The sequence below is a fragment of the Canis lupus genome, chromosome 13, assembly GCF_003254725.2.
Source record: "Canis lupus dingo isolate Sandy chromosome 13, ASM325472v2, whole genome shotgun sequence".
NCBI lineage: Eukaryota > Metazoa > Chordata > Mammalia > Carnivora > Canidae > Canis > Canis lupus.
The window spans coordinates 48574218-48591752 of NC_064255.1; the positions used below are offsets into that span (position 1 = coordinate 48574218).

General features: G+C 35.5%; 1 protein-coding gene across 8 annotated transcripts in view; it reads left to right on the forward strand.

Annotated features, from left to right (window-relative positions):
- Nucleotides 1-15556, forward strand: part of EXOC1 (exocyst complex component 1) — a 67264-nt gene extending 51708 nt beyond the window's left edge. For all 8 annotated transcript variants that reach the window (XM_025435517.3, XM_025435520.3, XM_025435521.3 and 5 more), the window contains 4 exons: nucleotides 6545-6728; nucleotides 9378-9577; nucleotides 12669-12863; nucleotides 14472-15556. In XM_025435517.3, the coding sequence (XP_025291302.3) occupies nucleotides 6545-6728; nucleotides 9378-9577; nucleotides 12669-12863; nucleotides 14472-14624 (732 nt within the window). In that variant the 3' untranslated portion in view covers nucleotides 14625-15556. The remainder of the gene's footprint in view (nucleotides 1-6544; nucleotides 6729-9377; nucleotides 9578-12668; nucleotides 12864-14471) is intronic.
- The last annotated feature ends 1979 nt before the right edge of the window (nucleotides 15557-17535 follow it).

The following is a 17535-nucleotide window of genomic DNA, read 5'->3' on the forward strand; positions in this document are numbered from 1 at the left end:
TCTTTGGGGCACCTGAGTGGTGCAGTTGGTTAAGCATCTGACTCTTGGTTTCCACTCAGTTTGTGATCTCAGGGTCCTGAGATGGAGCCCTACATTGAGCTCTGGGCTCAGTGCCCTCCTTCACCATCCCAAATAAATAAATAAATCTTTTTTTTTTAATTCTTTAAAAAAAATAGAGAGTACATTTTTCTTATAATAACTTCCAGCAATCATTATGTTCTTCCTTCTAATAGGAAAGAAAAATCATTAACAACTTTATTTTTGTTCACTAGGTTTTGGTAAGCTTGTAGATATGATTTGGGCTGGGCCAGGTTCTAAAATCAAAGCTTCTAGTTAGTGTGTAAAAGTGGATGTCTATCATCTGAATATTTCTACTATGTAACTTCTAAGTTATATCCAGCTCTTGAATATTCATAAAATAATAGGAGATAAAAATATTAAGGGCAGGTAAAATCCACATCATTTTTATACTTTTGGAAAATATTTATTGAGTTTTTAAAGTATGAAGGCAACCTACGTTATCTATAGAAACCTAAATGTCACCTTCTTAGTCCTCTCCTTACCACATGATTTCTCTTGGTATTTGAAATACTATGAAATTTGACCCTTATCCTCTTCCCTCTCCCACCTTCTCCTGTGGTGATACTAAACCTAGAGGATCTGACTGCAAGCTGAGAACCAAAGGGAGAATGAAGAGTGGCCAAAGGCTAAGATAATGAGTCCCATGTGACCCAGTAGAAACACTAAATCATGAGACACTGTACATTTCCAGCCTATGAAGGCTTTGTTGCTTTTATTAGTAAAATATAACTTTATATAATACCTGTTAATCCAACACAACATAATTGTTAAAAGTATAGGATGTAGTATCAGGTAGAGGTAGATGTGGGTTCAAATAAAGTGCTTATTAGCACACACTGCCTTGCATAGAAGTAAGGCCTTAGTGATAGCTCATAATGGTGGTGCTGCTGCCGCCGTGGTGGCAAGTAATAATAGTTTATTAAAGAATGTTCATGTTATTCAAGACAGAACAGTGGGAAAACAAAGTAAAATTAACTTAGACAAAGGTATAAACTCAGTATTTTCTCATAAAATCTAAAGGATTTTTCTTTTGCCACTAAAGGGACATCTCTCTGTGTCCTATTTTAACTCCTGTCTTCTCACAGCTTCTGGTGAATAGTGTGTACTCAGTACATTTTGGTATTTGGGACAAGACTAGGATCTAAGGCATGCCTTGAAAAGGTAGTGAATGGGCTTGTTTGTATTGACCCAAAAGCATGAATGTCAGATGGCTGTAGCAAATGGAACAGATAGCACCTGAGTTTGGTTCTTTCACCTAGTGGCCAAGCTCAAAGTATCTGCTGTTCTTCAAAGAACACAACAAGACTAAGGAGGCTAGCCTAAATTGTGCTAGAGCTAGTTAGAAAGTGACAGGGGTGCCTGGGTGGCTCAGTCCGTTGAGTCTGCCTTCAGATCCTGTCCTGATCCCAGAGTCCTGGGATGGAGCCGCACATGGGGCTCCTTGCTCAGCAGGGAGCCTGCTTCTCCCTCTCCCTCTCCCTACTGTTCCCCCTGCTTGTGCTCTTTCTCTGTCAAATAAATAAATCTTTTTTTTTAATTTATTTTTTATTGGTGTTCAATTTACTAACATACAGAATAACCCCCAGTGCCCGTCACTCATTCACTCCCACCCCCCGCCCTCCTCCCCTTCTACCACCCCTAGTTCGTTTCCTAGAGTTAGCAGTCTTTACGTTCTGTCTCCCTTTCTGATATTGCCCACACATTTCTTCTCCCATCCCTTATATTCCCTTTCACTATTATTTATATTCTCCAAATGAATGAGAACATATAATGTTTGTCCTTCTCCGACTGACTTACTTCACTCAGCATAATACCCTCCAGAAATAAATAAATCTTAAAAAAAAAAAAATTAAGTAAGAAATCAAGTACTACCAAGTTGGGCCCTACATTATGATCTGCATTTAATTTACTTTCCAAAATTCTTCACACTATAGTGATATGGATTTGTGCTCTTAAACCTTTGAGAATGATATGATTTGGTTAAATTGCCATGGACAAGGGATGGATAAGTAATATAGTGATGTGTGCCTTGCATCCAACTTGTAGTCTTAATCACTGAATAACCTCTATGTCGAGTAATCTGCTGCAAATAATGCATACATTGAGCTTGAGAGAAATTTTGCTTTTATAAGATTTAGTTCATTGATGGCTTTTCTTTTGAGAGAAAGAGCATACACACACGTGTGTGAGTTGAGAGGAAGGGGCAGAGGGAGAGAGAGAGAGGGAGAGAATGTTAAGTAGGCTCTAAGCCTAGCACAGAGCCCAACACAGGACTCAGTCTTATGACCCCGAGATCATGACCTGAGCCAAAACCGAGAAGCCAATGGCTAACTGACTTGAGCCACCCAAGCACACTCATGGCTCATTTCTTAAATAAATGCATTGTCTTTTTCTTGTACCAATTACAACCAAGCATCATTTAGGATTATTTTTTTTTTCATTTAGGATATTTCCTGTTAAAGTTTAAGTATATTCGGGCTATAATTATATCCTGTGCATTTAAATGGCGCACTGAAGAAAAATCCTCATGTAGCTTAATAATGGCCATAGACCAGCATTCATAAATTAGTGCTTACTGTATACCAGGCACTGTTCTAAGCACCTTGCACATATTAACCTCATCTGATCTTCACAACTTCCTCTCCCCTACATAAGATAGATTCTGAGGGGTTGTGTTATTTTTCCCAGGTCAACAGTAAAGAGTGATGGAATTAGTATTCATACCCAGTCTGTTTCCAGCACCTACAGTCTTACACTACCCTCTATTACTGCATCCATTTTTACTTCTCACAATTACAATACTGATGCAGTGGAACACCTCATAGTATTCTTCAGGTTCACTTGGTCCACACTACTGCAATAAAGCAAGGATCACAATAAAGCAAGGAGTTATTGAAATGAAGTTAATTCAGATGAATTTTTTGGTCTCTCAGTACATATAAAAGTTATGTTTATATTATACTGTAGTCTATTGGTGTTCAGTAGCATTATGTCTAAAAAACAATGTACATAACTGAATTTAGAAATACTTTATTGCCAAGAAATGCTAAGCATCATTTGAGCTTTCAGTGGGTCATAATCTTTTTGCCGATGGAAGGTCTTCACTCCATGTTAATGGCTGCTGGCTGATCGGGGAGGTGGTTGCTGAAGGTTGGGTTGGCTGTGGCAATTTCTTAAAATAAGACAATAATGAAGTTTGCCCCATAAATCAACTCTTCTTTTCAGAAACAGTTTCTCTGTAGCATGCAAAGATATTTGATAACATTTTGCCCACAGCAGAACTTCTCTCAGAATTGGGGATAATCCTCTCACACCCTGCCACTGCTTTGTCAACTAAATTTATGTAATATTCTAAATCTCTTATTGTCATTTCAACAGTCTTCACAGCCTCTTCACCAAGAATAGGTTCCCTCTCAAGAAACCACTTTTTTGAGCATATGGGTGGCTCAGTGGTTGAGCATCTGCCTTTGGCTCAGGTCATGATCCTGGAGTCCTGGAATTGAGTCTTGCATCATGCTCCCCGCAGGGAGCCTACTTTTCCCTCTGCCTACGTCTCTGCCTCTCATAAATAAATAAATAAATAAATAAATAAATAAATAAATATTAAAAAAAAAAAAAGAAACTACTTTCCTGACTCATCCACAAGAAGCAACTCCTCATCTATTAAAGTTATATCATGAGGTTACAGCAATTCCAGTCCCATGTTCAGGCTCCCCTCCTAATTCTAATTCCACTACATCTGCAGTTACTACCTCTACTGAAGTCCTCCATGAGGCTTAGAAACCTGTTCGTGTTGATACTTTGACCTCTTCTCATGAAACACAAATGTTCTTAATGGCATCTAGAATGGTGAAATGCTTTCCAGAAGGTTTTTACTTTATTTTGCCCAGATCCATCAGAGGAATCACTACTTATGGCAGCTTAGCCTTACAAAATATTTTTCTTAAATAATAAAACTTGAAAGTTGAAAAGACTCCTTGATCCATGGGCTGCAGAATGGATGTTGTGTTAGCAAACATGTAAACAACATTAAATCTCATTGTCCATCCCCATCAGAGCTCTTGGGTAGCCAGGTACATTGTCAATGAGCAGTAATATTTTTAAAGAAATCTTTTTTTCTGAATAGTAGGTCTCAACAGTGGGCTTGAAACAGTCAATAAATCATGTTATCAACAGCTGAGCTGCCATCCAGATTTTGTCGTTCTATTTATAGAGCACAAGCAGAGTAAATTTAGCATAATTCTTAAGGGCCCTAGGATTTGGGGAATAGTTAATGAGCATTGGCTTCAACTTAAAGTCACCAGCTACATTAGCCCATAACAAATGAGTCAGTGCGTCCCCTGAAGCTTTGAAGCCAGGCATTGACATCTCTAGCTTTGAAAATCCTAGATGGCATCTTCCCCCAAAATATGGCTGTTTTGTCTATATTGAAAATCTGTTGCTTAGTGTAGTCATCTTGAAGAAGATCTTAGCTAGATCTTCTGAGTAGCTAGCTGCAGCTTCACCATCAGCACTTGCTCCTTCACCTTGCACTTTATGTTATGGAGATGGCTTCTTAAATCCCATGAACCAACCTTTGCTAGTGTCAGACTTTTCCTCTGCACCTTTCTTCCCTTCTCTCAGCCTTCATGCAAAAGAGGGCCTTGCTCTGGATTGGGCTTTTTGGCTTGAGGGAATAGTATGGGCTGGTTTGGTCTTCTATCCTGACCTCAAAACTTTCTCCATATGAGCAAGAAGACTGTTTTGCTTTCTTATCATTTGTGTGTTCACTGGAGTAGCACTTTTAATTTCCTTTAAAAAGTTTCTTGTGCATTCACAACTTGACTGTTTGGCACAAGAGGCCTAGCTTTTGGCCTGCCAGCTTTTCACATGCCTTCCTCACTAAGCTTAATCATTTTTTAGCTATTGATTTAAAGTAAGAGGCATGAGACCCTTCCTTTCGCTTGAGCACTTAGAGGCCATTGTAGGGCTATTAATTGGCCTCATGCCAATACAGTATTTCAGGGAATAAAACTGTTTCTGGACCTAAGCAGAGGGAGAGAGCTGGGGGAATGGCTGATTGATGGAGCTGTCTGAATACACACATTTATTGATTAAGTTTGCCATCTTATATGGGCACAGTTTGTGGCACCCTAAACAAATCACTGGTCACAGATCACCATAACAAATAATAATGGAAAAGTTTGATATATTGCCAAACAGTTACCACAGTGTCACATGGACTTGCCAGTGCAGGATGGCCACAGACCTTCAATTTATAAGAATTTTTTTTTAATTCTTTTAATGCAGTATCTGTGAACTGTAATAAAGTGAATTGCAATAACGGGTGTGCTGTAATAGTTAAGATAGTATCAAATGGTTGATAGTACTCCATGGGATTTGCTATACTAATGCCTGTAGCCTACAAATAACTACTTTTTTTAAGCCACATGTCATGATTTTCAAGTTACATCCTCAAAATCATTTACGAAATTCTAGATAGAAGTAAAAATGTTTAGTAGCATTTGGCAGTGTAATTCTAACCTAGGTCCCTCTGAGAAGTACACAGAACCATAATTGAATTCATGAATCTTTTTTGGACCCAAATATCTAGGTTTTGTCTATATGAGACATCCCTTTTGTATTTTGTCACCATCATCCACAAGCACTGTGCTGAAATAAGTAGAGTAAGTAGAAAATGTAACTAATAGATACATGGCAAACTATATAGTGTATACCCATTGTAGAAATGCCTTTTCCCCCTCTCTGTTTTTATATCCAGAAATTAAAGAAATCTGGTCTTTCCAAGACCAGAAATCTGGTCTTTCCAAGCACAGATTTTTAGGCTAATGAAAATTGGAAATGACTATGATTCCAAACTTGGCCACATGGCCACCAATTAGAAATAACCTAGAGAAATCCTGTGCATGCTCTGGTATCTACTCTGCCTTAAAATGAACAATCGCCTTATACTTCTCTTTCATGAATGATAGAACTATAGCTTGTTTTCACTTTGAACAAAAACTTGATTGTAGCTTGTTTTAAATAATTTAGCTTTTTTCCTCGACTTTATTTTCTTAAAATATATGTACTTTTGAAGCACTCGCAAGTTGGTTAAAGCTTTTGACTCTTTTGATTTCAGCTCAAGTCATGATCTCAGGGTTGTGAGTTTGAGCCCCACATTGGGCTACATGCTTAAGATTCTCTCTCTCTCTCTCTCTCTCTGCCCCTCACCCTCTTTCTCTTTCTCTCTCTGTCTCTCCTTCCCTAACAACAAAAAAATATATATATATGTACTTTTTAATCTATAAAAATAGTGTTTCTTAGTTATCCCTATTGTATTAATCTGTAATTAGTAAACATCCAAAAAAAAGTTTGAGGTACTAAATTATGTCCTGCCTCTATGATGTATATGTTTGCTTATGATTATATTATTTATAAGTTGCTTGGCTATTTCTCTCCCTTGCTTTCTGCCTAACTGTAGAGTAACCAAATAAGGCAAATGGAAGAAGTAAAAATCTCAAAGAAGAGTAAAGTAGGAATTCTTCCATTTGTTGCTGAATTTGAAGAATTTGCTGGACTCGCAGAATCGATTTTTAAAAATGCTGAACGTCGTGGAGATCTAGATAAAGCATATACTAAACTTATCAGAGGAGTATTTGTTAATGGTAAGCTTTTGTTATGTTCTAAAGAATTTTTTCATTGTTTTCAGTATTTATGGTAACTCATTAGTTGGAGGATATGTGTATTATTTTATAGATATGTTTATTTTCCATATTGTCATCTTTTTTAAGTTTTCTGAAAGTAGATATTTCTTGAACCTGAAAAATAAGCAGTACATAAAACCTATTCATATTAATCAGGAACCACTTCTGTCTTAAGGTTCATTTGGGATTATCACTATGCAAAATTGGAATTCCTTTTTTAATCACAAAAATTGACCTTTTTAAAAAAATTTTTTCAATGTTTTTGACAAAATGAAATACTTATTACACATTTAATTTATCTCAGATAATTGGTTAAGATATAAGGAAGTCCTATATAATCAAATAATGACAATGAATAAAATAATAGAAAAGAAAGAAAACACATGAAAAAAGTTCAACTTTCCTATTAAGGAATATATATTGGTTTGAGTTTATCAAATAAAAATTTTTTTAAAGATTTATTTATTTATTTATTTATGACAGAAAGAGAGAGAGAGAGAGGCAGAGACACAGGCGGAGGGAGAAGCAGGCTCCATGCCAGGAGCCCGACACGGGACTCGATCCCAGGATTCCAGGATCGTGCCCTGGGTGAAAGGCAGGCGCAAAACTGCTGAGCCACCCAGGGATCCCCGAATAAAAAATTTTTTAACTTAAAAGAAGGTAGTCCCCGGGTGGCACAGCGGTTTAGCGCCTGCCTTTGGCCCAGGGCGCGATCCTGGAGACCCGGGATCGAATCTCACGACGGGCTCCCGGTGCATGGAGCCTGCTTCTCCCTCTGCCTATGTCTCTGCCTCTCTCTCTCTCTCACTGTGTGCCTATCATAAATAAATAAAATAAATAAATGAATGAATGAATGAATGAATGAATGAATAAAAATAAACAAACTTAAAAGAATGAGATTTTACATTTGCATTTTATCAAGAGTCTTCTGGTGATGATAGACAGTGATGTGTATGTAACCTTAAGCAAATCAGTTTGCTTCTTTAGGCCTCAGTTTTCATATCTGAGATATGAAAGGTTCTAGACATGAGATTTTCACACATAAGATAGGTTAATGCTAAAATACTGTCTTCTGTGTCAGATCCCACAAGTAAGTTACAGAAAGAGTATGATGTGCCACTTAGTTTGAAATAAATGATCTGATTGCATATATTCATAAATTTTAAAAGCTAAAATAATTGACAGAAATTGGAATCCTCTTACCAATTACATATAACATTTTCAATGGAAGCATATCTAGAGGAAAAATAGATAAATTACATGATTGACTGTATGGTTGATATTTCTTTTAAAATTCAAAGTAGCTTGCATGTGGGTGGCTCAGTTGGTTAAGCATCACTCTTAATCTCAGCTCAGGTCTGTATTTTAGGGGCATGAGTTCAAACCCTGCACTGGGCTCCATGCTGGGTATGAAGCCTACTTAAAAAAAAAAGAAAGAAAAATTTATTTCAAAGTAGATTTGCTTCATCTGACTGTAAAGTAATATATGCTCATTATATACCCCCCGAAATCAAAAAACAGATTTTAAAAATGAAGAAGAAAATAAAGATAATTTGTAATTTCACCAGGCAGAGATAACATTTAATTTTGCCATTCTAAACTTTTCAGTACTTCTTCGTGTATATGTGCTTATTGTGTGTATGTGTGTGTGTTCTTGAATACAAAAGTTTTTATCATACCTAGCACTCTGTTTTGGAATCTGCTACTCTATAATTCTAATGCCTTTCCTTGTCAATTTATATTGTAGCTATAATCATTTTTAATGATTACATAGTATTTCATATATCATTTATCAAATCTATTAATAGGCATTTAGTTTGTTTCCAGTTTTTTGCATATATTTTTGGATTCTTGTCGAGTAATTTCCTTGGTGTAAATTACTAGAAATGGAATTACCAGGTCAGAAGGTTTGCATATATCTCAAGGCATTTGCCAAACTGCCTCACAGAGAGGTTATACCAGTTTAGTATTCTAGCAGTTGGTGAAAGTTTTCATCACATCTCATTAATGCTGAATATCAGTAAGTATTATCAGTTTTTATTCTTTGTCAGCCTAATAGACTAAAATTTATTTTGTTGGTTTTTTTTTTTTTATCATGCAGCAGCTTTAAATTTTCATGTCAGATTTATCCAGCTTTCCTTTTATGATTTCTAAGTTTTGGACCATTTGTAAAAATGTCATGCTATCACAAAATCATTTTTTTAATTAGCTTTATTTGCCTTAATACTTATGATTATATTTATTTGCTTTTTTCATATGTAATTGAGCAATTTAGAATTTCTTTGGCTGAAAATGAGAAATAGGAATCCAGATTTATTAGTGTATTCAAAAAGTCCAGCTAGTTGTCCTTACACATTTTGAGTAATTCATCATTTCTCCACTGATTTGTAAAGCCACCTTGATTATATATAACACTTCCATATATATATATGTATGACTATTTCAGAGTGATTTTTTTATTAGGGCTAGGTACATATGAAGACCCTTCCATATGTTTTATTAGGTCCACAAATATGTTCCTTCTTAAACTTAGAAATGAAAAAATCATGTAAATATTTTTATAGCTAATATTCATGTCAGGATATTATTTTTTTTCTTTTTTGATTTCAGTGGAGAAAGTAGCAAATGAAAGCCAGAAGACCCCCAGGGATGTAGTTATGATGGAAAATTTTCACCATATTTTTGCAACACTTTCTCGTTTGAAAATCTCATGTCTGGAAGCTGAAAAAAAAGAAGCCAAACAAAAATACACAGATCACCTTCAGTCTTACGTCATTTACTCTTTAGGACAACCTCTTGAAAAACTAAATGTAAGTATATTTTCATTTAGTATTATATTCCTGATTTTGAACCTCTATACATATATTTACATATAAAAACACAATTAGACATTCATCCTAAATTTGGTCATGTATTGATGTGAAGAATAAGGAAGAAGGGACCCAGGTATCAAAGGTTCCAGTGTACTAAGATGCTGCTAGATGCTTTATACGTTACTTCTTTTAATACTTGTAAACAATGACATATGATAATGTAGTATCAACCCATTTTACGTATGAAGAAACTGAAAGTAAATAAACTTGCTTGAAGTTATAATAATGGGCAAGTAGGAAAGCTGGGGGATGAACCTAGATTAGGCGTTATACCAGATGCTCGTATTTCATACCTCACCAATGGCTGATCTTTAACCTTAGCTCAGATGAAGATTTCAAAAACTTAAGAGAAAAGGAAAACCAAAAATTGTTTTTTTCATTGCCTTTTTCTTTCCCTTCCTTTCTTGAACTGAGTCATTCCTCAGAGCATATTTGATTGTTGAAATTATGGATGTTTTGGGGGCACCTTACTGGCCCAGTCAGTTCAGCCTCTGACTCTTGGTTTCAGCTCAGGTTGAAACCAAGCTCAGGGATTGTGAGACCAAGCTCCACATCAGGCTCTGCACTCAGCAGAAGTCTGCTTGAGTTTTCTCTCCCTCTGCCCCTCCCCCCCTTGCATGCTCTATAAATGAATGAATGAATGAAATCTTTAAAATGCATATATATATATATATCTGTTGTCAGCAACAAACACAAAAGATATTTAATCAAATACAGAACCAATTCCTTCTAAAGCTTAAGAATTTAGATATTCCTTTAGGGTAAAAGGAATCTAAATCCTGCATGATATTTAACTGCAGCATCAGAGGCATTCCCTGTAAAACCAAATTTAAAGCAGAAACATTGCTGGATCCTTTTAATATTTAACATTGTTATGGAAGCTCTAGTCAATGCAGTAAGACCTGAAACATAAATAAAAGATATATAAAGGAGAATCAATGGGACACCTGGATGGCTCAGTTAGGTAGGCATCTGACTCTTGACTTTAGCTCAGATCATCTCAAGGTCATGAGATCAAGCCCCTATATCAGGCTCCATGCTGCGAGTAGAGCCTACTTAAGATTCGCTCTCTCAAAAAAAAAAAAAAAAAAGATTCTCTCTCTCTTTCCCTCTGCCCCTCCCCTCCCTGCTCACACACACAGGCCTATTCTCTGTCTCCTCTCTCTCTAAAAAAATGAAAGGAGAGTCAAGATTAAAATTACCTGTATATGATAGGTTGAAATTACTGACCTATGATAAAGTAGCAGGATTCAAAATAAATATATAAAGAACCAATTTATTTCCTGTATGTCATAATAACTAATTAAAAGTGTATGTAGAAACAAAATTTTAAAGTACCAGGAATAGACTTGTCAAAACAATTATTAGCAAAAACATAATGATGATAATTTAATGAAGAACAAACAGTAATTGTCAAGAAAATTTTAGAGAAAAGTAATGAGAGAGTGTAAGCTCTTCAGTATTAGATTATACTGTATAGTGGTCAAATAAAGGCATGCCAATCAATGAAACTGCATATTTAAAAAACAAATACATTTTAAAGACAACCTGAGATGAATATTTGTAACAATCTAGTAGTCAGAAATATAAAATATAGAATACCTTGTTAAAATCTATATGAAAACTACTAAGACCCCAATAAATGGATAAAGGTTCTGAATATGCTATGAGTATATGAGTATACTCCTATACTATGAAATATATGAAAGCTGGTTAACTACATTTATAGCCAAAGAATTGTGAAATAAAACAACAAATAAATCTTTTTCACTCATCAAGCTGCAGTGATTTCTTTAAATTGTGATAATGCTGATGATAATATGGTAAACAGTAGTCTCGTGAACTGTTGACAGAAATATAAATTGATTGAACTTTCCTGAGAAGCAATTTATGTATATGAAGAACTTTCAGAATACTTGAAATTATACTTCTCAACTGAGGAATTATAGAAATTCATGCTAAAAAGTAATCAGTAACGTGGGTAAATAGTTATGTATGAAAGATATTTTTGACAATTGTGTTTACAATAAATTTAATCTGAGTAGATTTTGCCAACTCTGAAAAAAAGTGAAAAATGTTAAATATTCAATAATGAAGAAATGGATGTATAAATTGTAGTTCAAAAAAATTATAGTTCAGCCATTAGATGAAATATTATGCAGCCATTAAAATTTATACTTTGGAAAAAACATAAATATTACATGGAAAATACAACATATAATATTATAATTTCATTTATGTATTCACATCAAAAGACTAGAAGGAGGGACACCTGGCTACTTCAGTTGGTAGAGCATTCAATTCTTGATCTTGGGGTTGTGAGTTCAAGCCCTACTTGTATGTAGAGACTACTTTAAAAAAATAGAGTGTTTAAAAAAAAAAAGACATAGAAGGAAATCTAAAATGTTAACACTGATTATCTCTGAGTGGAATAATAGCTGATTGTTATTTTATCCTTTATACTTTTATATATTTTCTGAGTTTTACACTGTGAATAAATACTACTTTTAAGTAGGGTTTTTAAAATTTATTTAAATGATAATAAAAGCAAGGCTTAACCAGTATTTCTTTTTATTAAGTTTTATTTTTATCTATTTATTTTAGTTTCTTTTCTTCTCTGTAGTTTCAAGTTTTTATTTAAATTCCAGTTGACATAGAGTGTAATATTGGTTTCAGGTGTAGAATTTAATAATTCATTACTTACGTACAACAGTGCACATCACAGCAAGTACCCTCCTTAATACATATCACCCATTTACCCAATCCCCCACCTAGCTCCCCTCCAGCCACCCTCAGTGTGTTCTCTGTAGTTAAGAGTCTCTCATGGTTTGCTTCTCTTTCCCCCCTGCCATGTTCATTTGTTTTGTTTCTTAAGTTCTACATATGGAAGTTTCTCTGACTTACTTCCTTTAGCACAATACTCTCTAGCTTCATCCACATTGTTGCAAATGGCAGGATTACTTTTTTATGGCTGAATAATATTCCATTGTATATGTATACCACATTTTCTTTTTTCATTTCCTTGAAGCACTTCTTTGAAGGCGTTGAAGCTCGAGTAGCACAGGGTATAAGAGAGGAGGAAGTAAGCTATCAACTTGCGTTTAACAAACAAGAACTTCGTAAAGTCATTAAAGAGTATCCTGGAAAGGAAGTGAAAAAAGGTCTAGATAACCTCTACAAGAAGGTTGATAAACACTTATGTGAAGAGGAAAACTTACTTCAGGTATGCTTAGTTCTGTTCACCACCCTAGATTGTACATCTTTATGTATATTGCTTTTCTCCAAAAGAGTACTCTAGAAAGACTACAGATTTTCTAATTATAGTGCAGGAGGAAATTTCCATAAAGTACAGACCAGATTAATGAGTTGTGAGGAACAAAGGAATAATATTTATAAGTATATATGGCTATTCCTGCTTATTTTATATTTCTGCTTTATTGTTTTGAGGCATTAGTTTTTCTTTTGTTTGGGAGTAAGGCAGGGGTTTTTTTAGGCTTTTTGTTTGTTTTTTACAGATGAGAGTAACTGAACGGAATAGAGTATAGTACAGTGGAATGATTTAAGCATGGGAACCAGAGTTAGAAACAGGTTCATAATTTGGCTTCAGGTTAAGCTGTATGACTTTGGGCAAGTCATTTAACCTCTCTGAGCCTCAGTTTTCGTATTTGAAAAGTGGAAATGATACCTCTTTCATATAGTGGATACTACTATTATTGTCATTGCCATTTTATAGATGAGAAAATCAAAGCTTGGAGAAGTGGAGTAACATGACCAAGAACCCATAGTTAATGGATGGTAGAGTCAGATTTAAATCCCAAATTGAGCCATACTGAAAGGCCCAGAGATGAGTGAGAATAATTCTGGCTTCAACATCATCAAAGCCTTTATGAGGGCTATTGCATTTGTGTTCGCCTAAAGTCTCAGATAGTTACAGATAATAGGAGTGGCGGGTAGAAGAAATACCAAAGGCTAAAGATGTAAGGCAAAAAGTATATTATTTAGTAAGTAGACTTAAGGTGACAGGAATTTAGGATTTATGGGATTTAGCGTTTACAAGGAAAAATCCTAGAAGAATACATTCCCTCATCTATCGGGTAGTGATGATGGTCATAGCACCCACCCTCACCAGGTAGTCATGAGACTTAAATAGGATAATGCATATATAAAGCACTTTGTACTGTGCTGATAAAAAGTAAGTATCAATAAATGTCACCTGTTACTATTAGCTAATATCTCAATGTAATATCAGATTCTGTCCTGATAGTTATTTACATAGTAGTTTCTACTGCTAAACCATAAATCCTTAGATCGTATATAATCCATCTATTTCATCTTAATTTCCTTCATGGCTTCAAGCTATGTTTTGTATCATCAATTTGAGATAAATTTTTAAACTTTCATCTGAAATGAAATTTAAGGATTAACTGTTGCATTTCATTTAATTGCTAGTCTTAGTTCCATGCATAGTTGTGCATATACACATCTGTATTAGATATTGTAATAGATAAAATAATAGCTAAAATGTAATGAGTGCTTACTATGTCAAATGTTCTAAGCACCTTACATACATGCACTCATCTAATCCTCACAAGAAACTTATGAGGAAGGCATTATTGTTACTACCCTGGTTTACAGAGGAGGAACTTGAGACCCAGAGCAGTGATGTAACATATTCAAGATCACATATCTTGTATGTAGAAGGAGCAAAGATGCATGTTCTTACCCATGACACTCTGCTAAATTCTTAGAATATGTCCTGACATTATTTCTACATACTTGATTATATATTTCCATTGGTAATTTAATGACTTTGTTTTCATTTTTGTAATAGGTGGTGTGGCACTCTATGCAAGATGAATTTATACGCCAATACAAGCACTTTGAAGGTTTGATAGCTCGCTGTTACCCTGGTTCTGGTGTTACAATGGAATTCACTATTCAGGACATTCTAGATTATTGTTCTAGCATTGCACAGTCCCACTAAAAAGAAGAGATAAATGAAAGAAGTGTCTACTATTTTATGTATATGTATATTTATATCTTCTTTTCATATACATATATATGAAAAGAAAAGCAAAGATTTAGATGCTAGGGAGCCCCTGTTGCTTTAACTCAACAGATTAGGCAGGAGGAATGGTTATATACAACTTTCCTTATTTGTGTAACTAATAACATGAGACCAACCTATTGCAGGTGGTCACTTGGATATATGTGCTAACAGGGGCATGTGAAAGGAAGAACAGCAAATTAAGTGTCCCTGAAAGTGACAGAACCATACTTTTGACAAGTTTATTTAATTCTTTGTGGTAGAAAAGGCACAGCTCCAATAAATGTATCATTTAAATTTTTAAAAATTAAAAAAACTTCTGAAAGAAGAAAAGATAAATGAAAAAGCACTCTGAGTACACCAGACATTATTCGAAATTTTCAAGTAACTGTTTTGAGAACCCAGACTTGAAACTTTATGCATTATTAAATGTCAGATAAATGGGTAATACCATACTACAAATATTCAAGAGCAAAAGTACCAACTTATTTAGCAGTTTTAGTTGCCCAATAGGTTGTGTACTAACTTGAAACATTTCTCTCATCATAAAATGCCTTTAAACATATTTCTATAACTGAACAGAAAGTTTTCTTTATTGCCTAGTTTCTTGTATTTGAGAATGGTTATCCTATGTGTAAGGCAGTAGGAGTTCTTCTGTTGCCATTAATTCACTATTGCTTACAAATCATGTAACTACTAAAATATTGTACAGAATATTTTTCCCTCTGTCTAATTAGTGTGTATATGGATAAGGGATCTTGCGATGATCATTTGTAAACTTAGATTTTGAGAATTATGTGATTCTGTGTGGCAAAAAATCTGAAATAAAGAAATTTTCCAAAAAAATAATTTTTTCAGAAAAGTTAAAATTTGGTATCATTCTCAGATCTGTTATACGCTGGTTTTTTGTATAAAAGCAAATTTTTACAAGATCAACATACAAAAATTACATGTTCATTTACCACAAAACACTTAAAAGTATAATAAGAGGGACATCCCAGGTGGCTCAGCGGTTTAGCGCCACATTCGGTCCAGGGTGTGATCCTGGAGTCAGTCCCGGGATCAAGTCCCACGTCAGGCTTCCTGCATGGAGCCTGTTTCTCCTTCTGCCTGTGTCTCTGCCTCTCTCTCTCTCTCTCTCTCTCTCATAAGGAAATAAAATCTTTTTAAAAAAGTATAATAAAAATATCAAAAATATTTAGTATTTAGATCTAAATCTAAGAAAGCATTGTACTATGGACTGAATTGTGCCTTATGAAAATTCATATGTGGAGCCCCTAGTCTTTCCCCACAATAGTGCAACTGTATTAGAAATAAGGCCTATAAGGGAGTGATTAAGGTTTAATGAGATTATAAGGATAGAACCCTGATCCAACAAAACTGGTGCCCTTTTAAGAAAACACCATGCTCTTTGCCATGTGAGAACACAGCAAAAAGGCAGCCATTTACAGGCCAGAGAGAGAACTCACTAGAATTCAACCATGCTGACGCCCTGATCTTGGATTTTTCTGCCTCCAAAACTGAGAAAATAAATTTCTGTTAACTCACTCAATCTATGGTATTTTATTATGGTAGCCTGAGCTAATAATACAAGATGTAGGGATGCCTGGGTGGCTCAGTGGTTGAGCACCTGCCTTCGGCTCAGGGCGTGATCCCTGGGTCCTGGGATCGAGTCCCACATCGGGCTCCCTGCATGGAGCCCGCTTCTCCATCTGCCTGTGTCTCTGCCTTCTCTCTGTGTCTGTCATGTGAATAAAATCTTTTAAAAAATAATAATACAATATGTATAAGACCTTTAGGAAGAAAGTTACAAACTATTGAAAGATATTAAAGTCTAAATAAGTGGAGGATTATTTTATGCTAACACAGTAGACATGGCAGTAATTCTTAAATTTAGAGATTCAGTACAGATTTCCAATTTCCAGTCCTGTTGCATAAGAAACTTGGAAGTCCCCTCTCCATTCTAACAAAAAGTTGAACAAACTGAAAAAATCAACTTAGATCTATAAAAGAAGTGAGGCCACAGGGCAAACCACTGCCACAATTAGAGAGATGCAACTGGAGAATACAGAGAATCACAACTTACTAGAGCAGAAACCCACAAGCTGAAACATACACAGAAACCAGTGTCCAGATAGGGAAAACTAAACCATAATTGACAAATTGCTTGAGGCTGAGTGTAGGTAAGTGAGAAATAATCCCACCACCACATTACTAAAAGCCTATTTACAGCAGTTCCTTTTACCTAGCACATCTGGCTAGCAAGGAAAAAAATCATAAGACATATTAAAGGCAAAAATAAATTATTTTAAAAGATTTTATTTATTCACAAAAAGACACAGAGAAAAGCAGATATAGGCAGAGAGAGAAGCAGTCTCCCTGCAGGGAGCCTGATGAGGGACTCGATCCCAGGACTCTGGGATCACACCCTGAGCCAAAGGCAGACGCTCAACCACTGAGTCACTCAGGTGCTCCCCCCCCCCAAGAAAAAACAATTTAAAGAGACATAGCAAACATCAGAACAAAACTCAGATATGACAGAATTTTTCAAATGATCAGAGCAGCAGTTTAAAATAACTATAATTAATATGATAAATGCTCTCATGGATAAAGTAGAGTGCAGGCAAGAACAGATGGGCAACATAAGCAAAGATGGAAATTCTTTTTAAAAACCCACAGGAGGGGATCCCTGGGTTGCTCAACGGTTTAGCGCCTGCCTCTGGCCCAGGGCGCGATCCTGGAGTCCCAGGATCGAGTCCCGCATCAGGCTCCCGACATGGAGCCTGCTTCTCCCTCTGCCTGTGTCTCTGCCCCTCTCTCTCTCTCTCTCTCTATGTCTATCATAAAT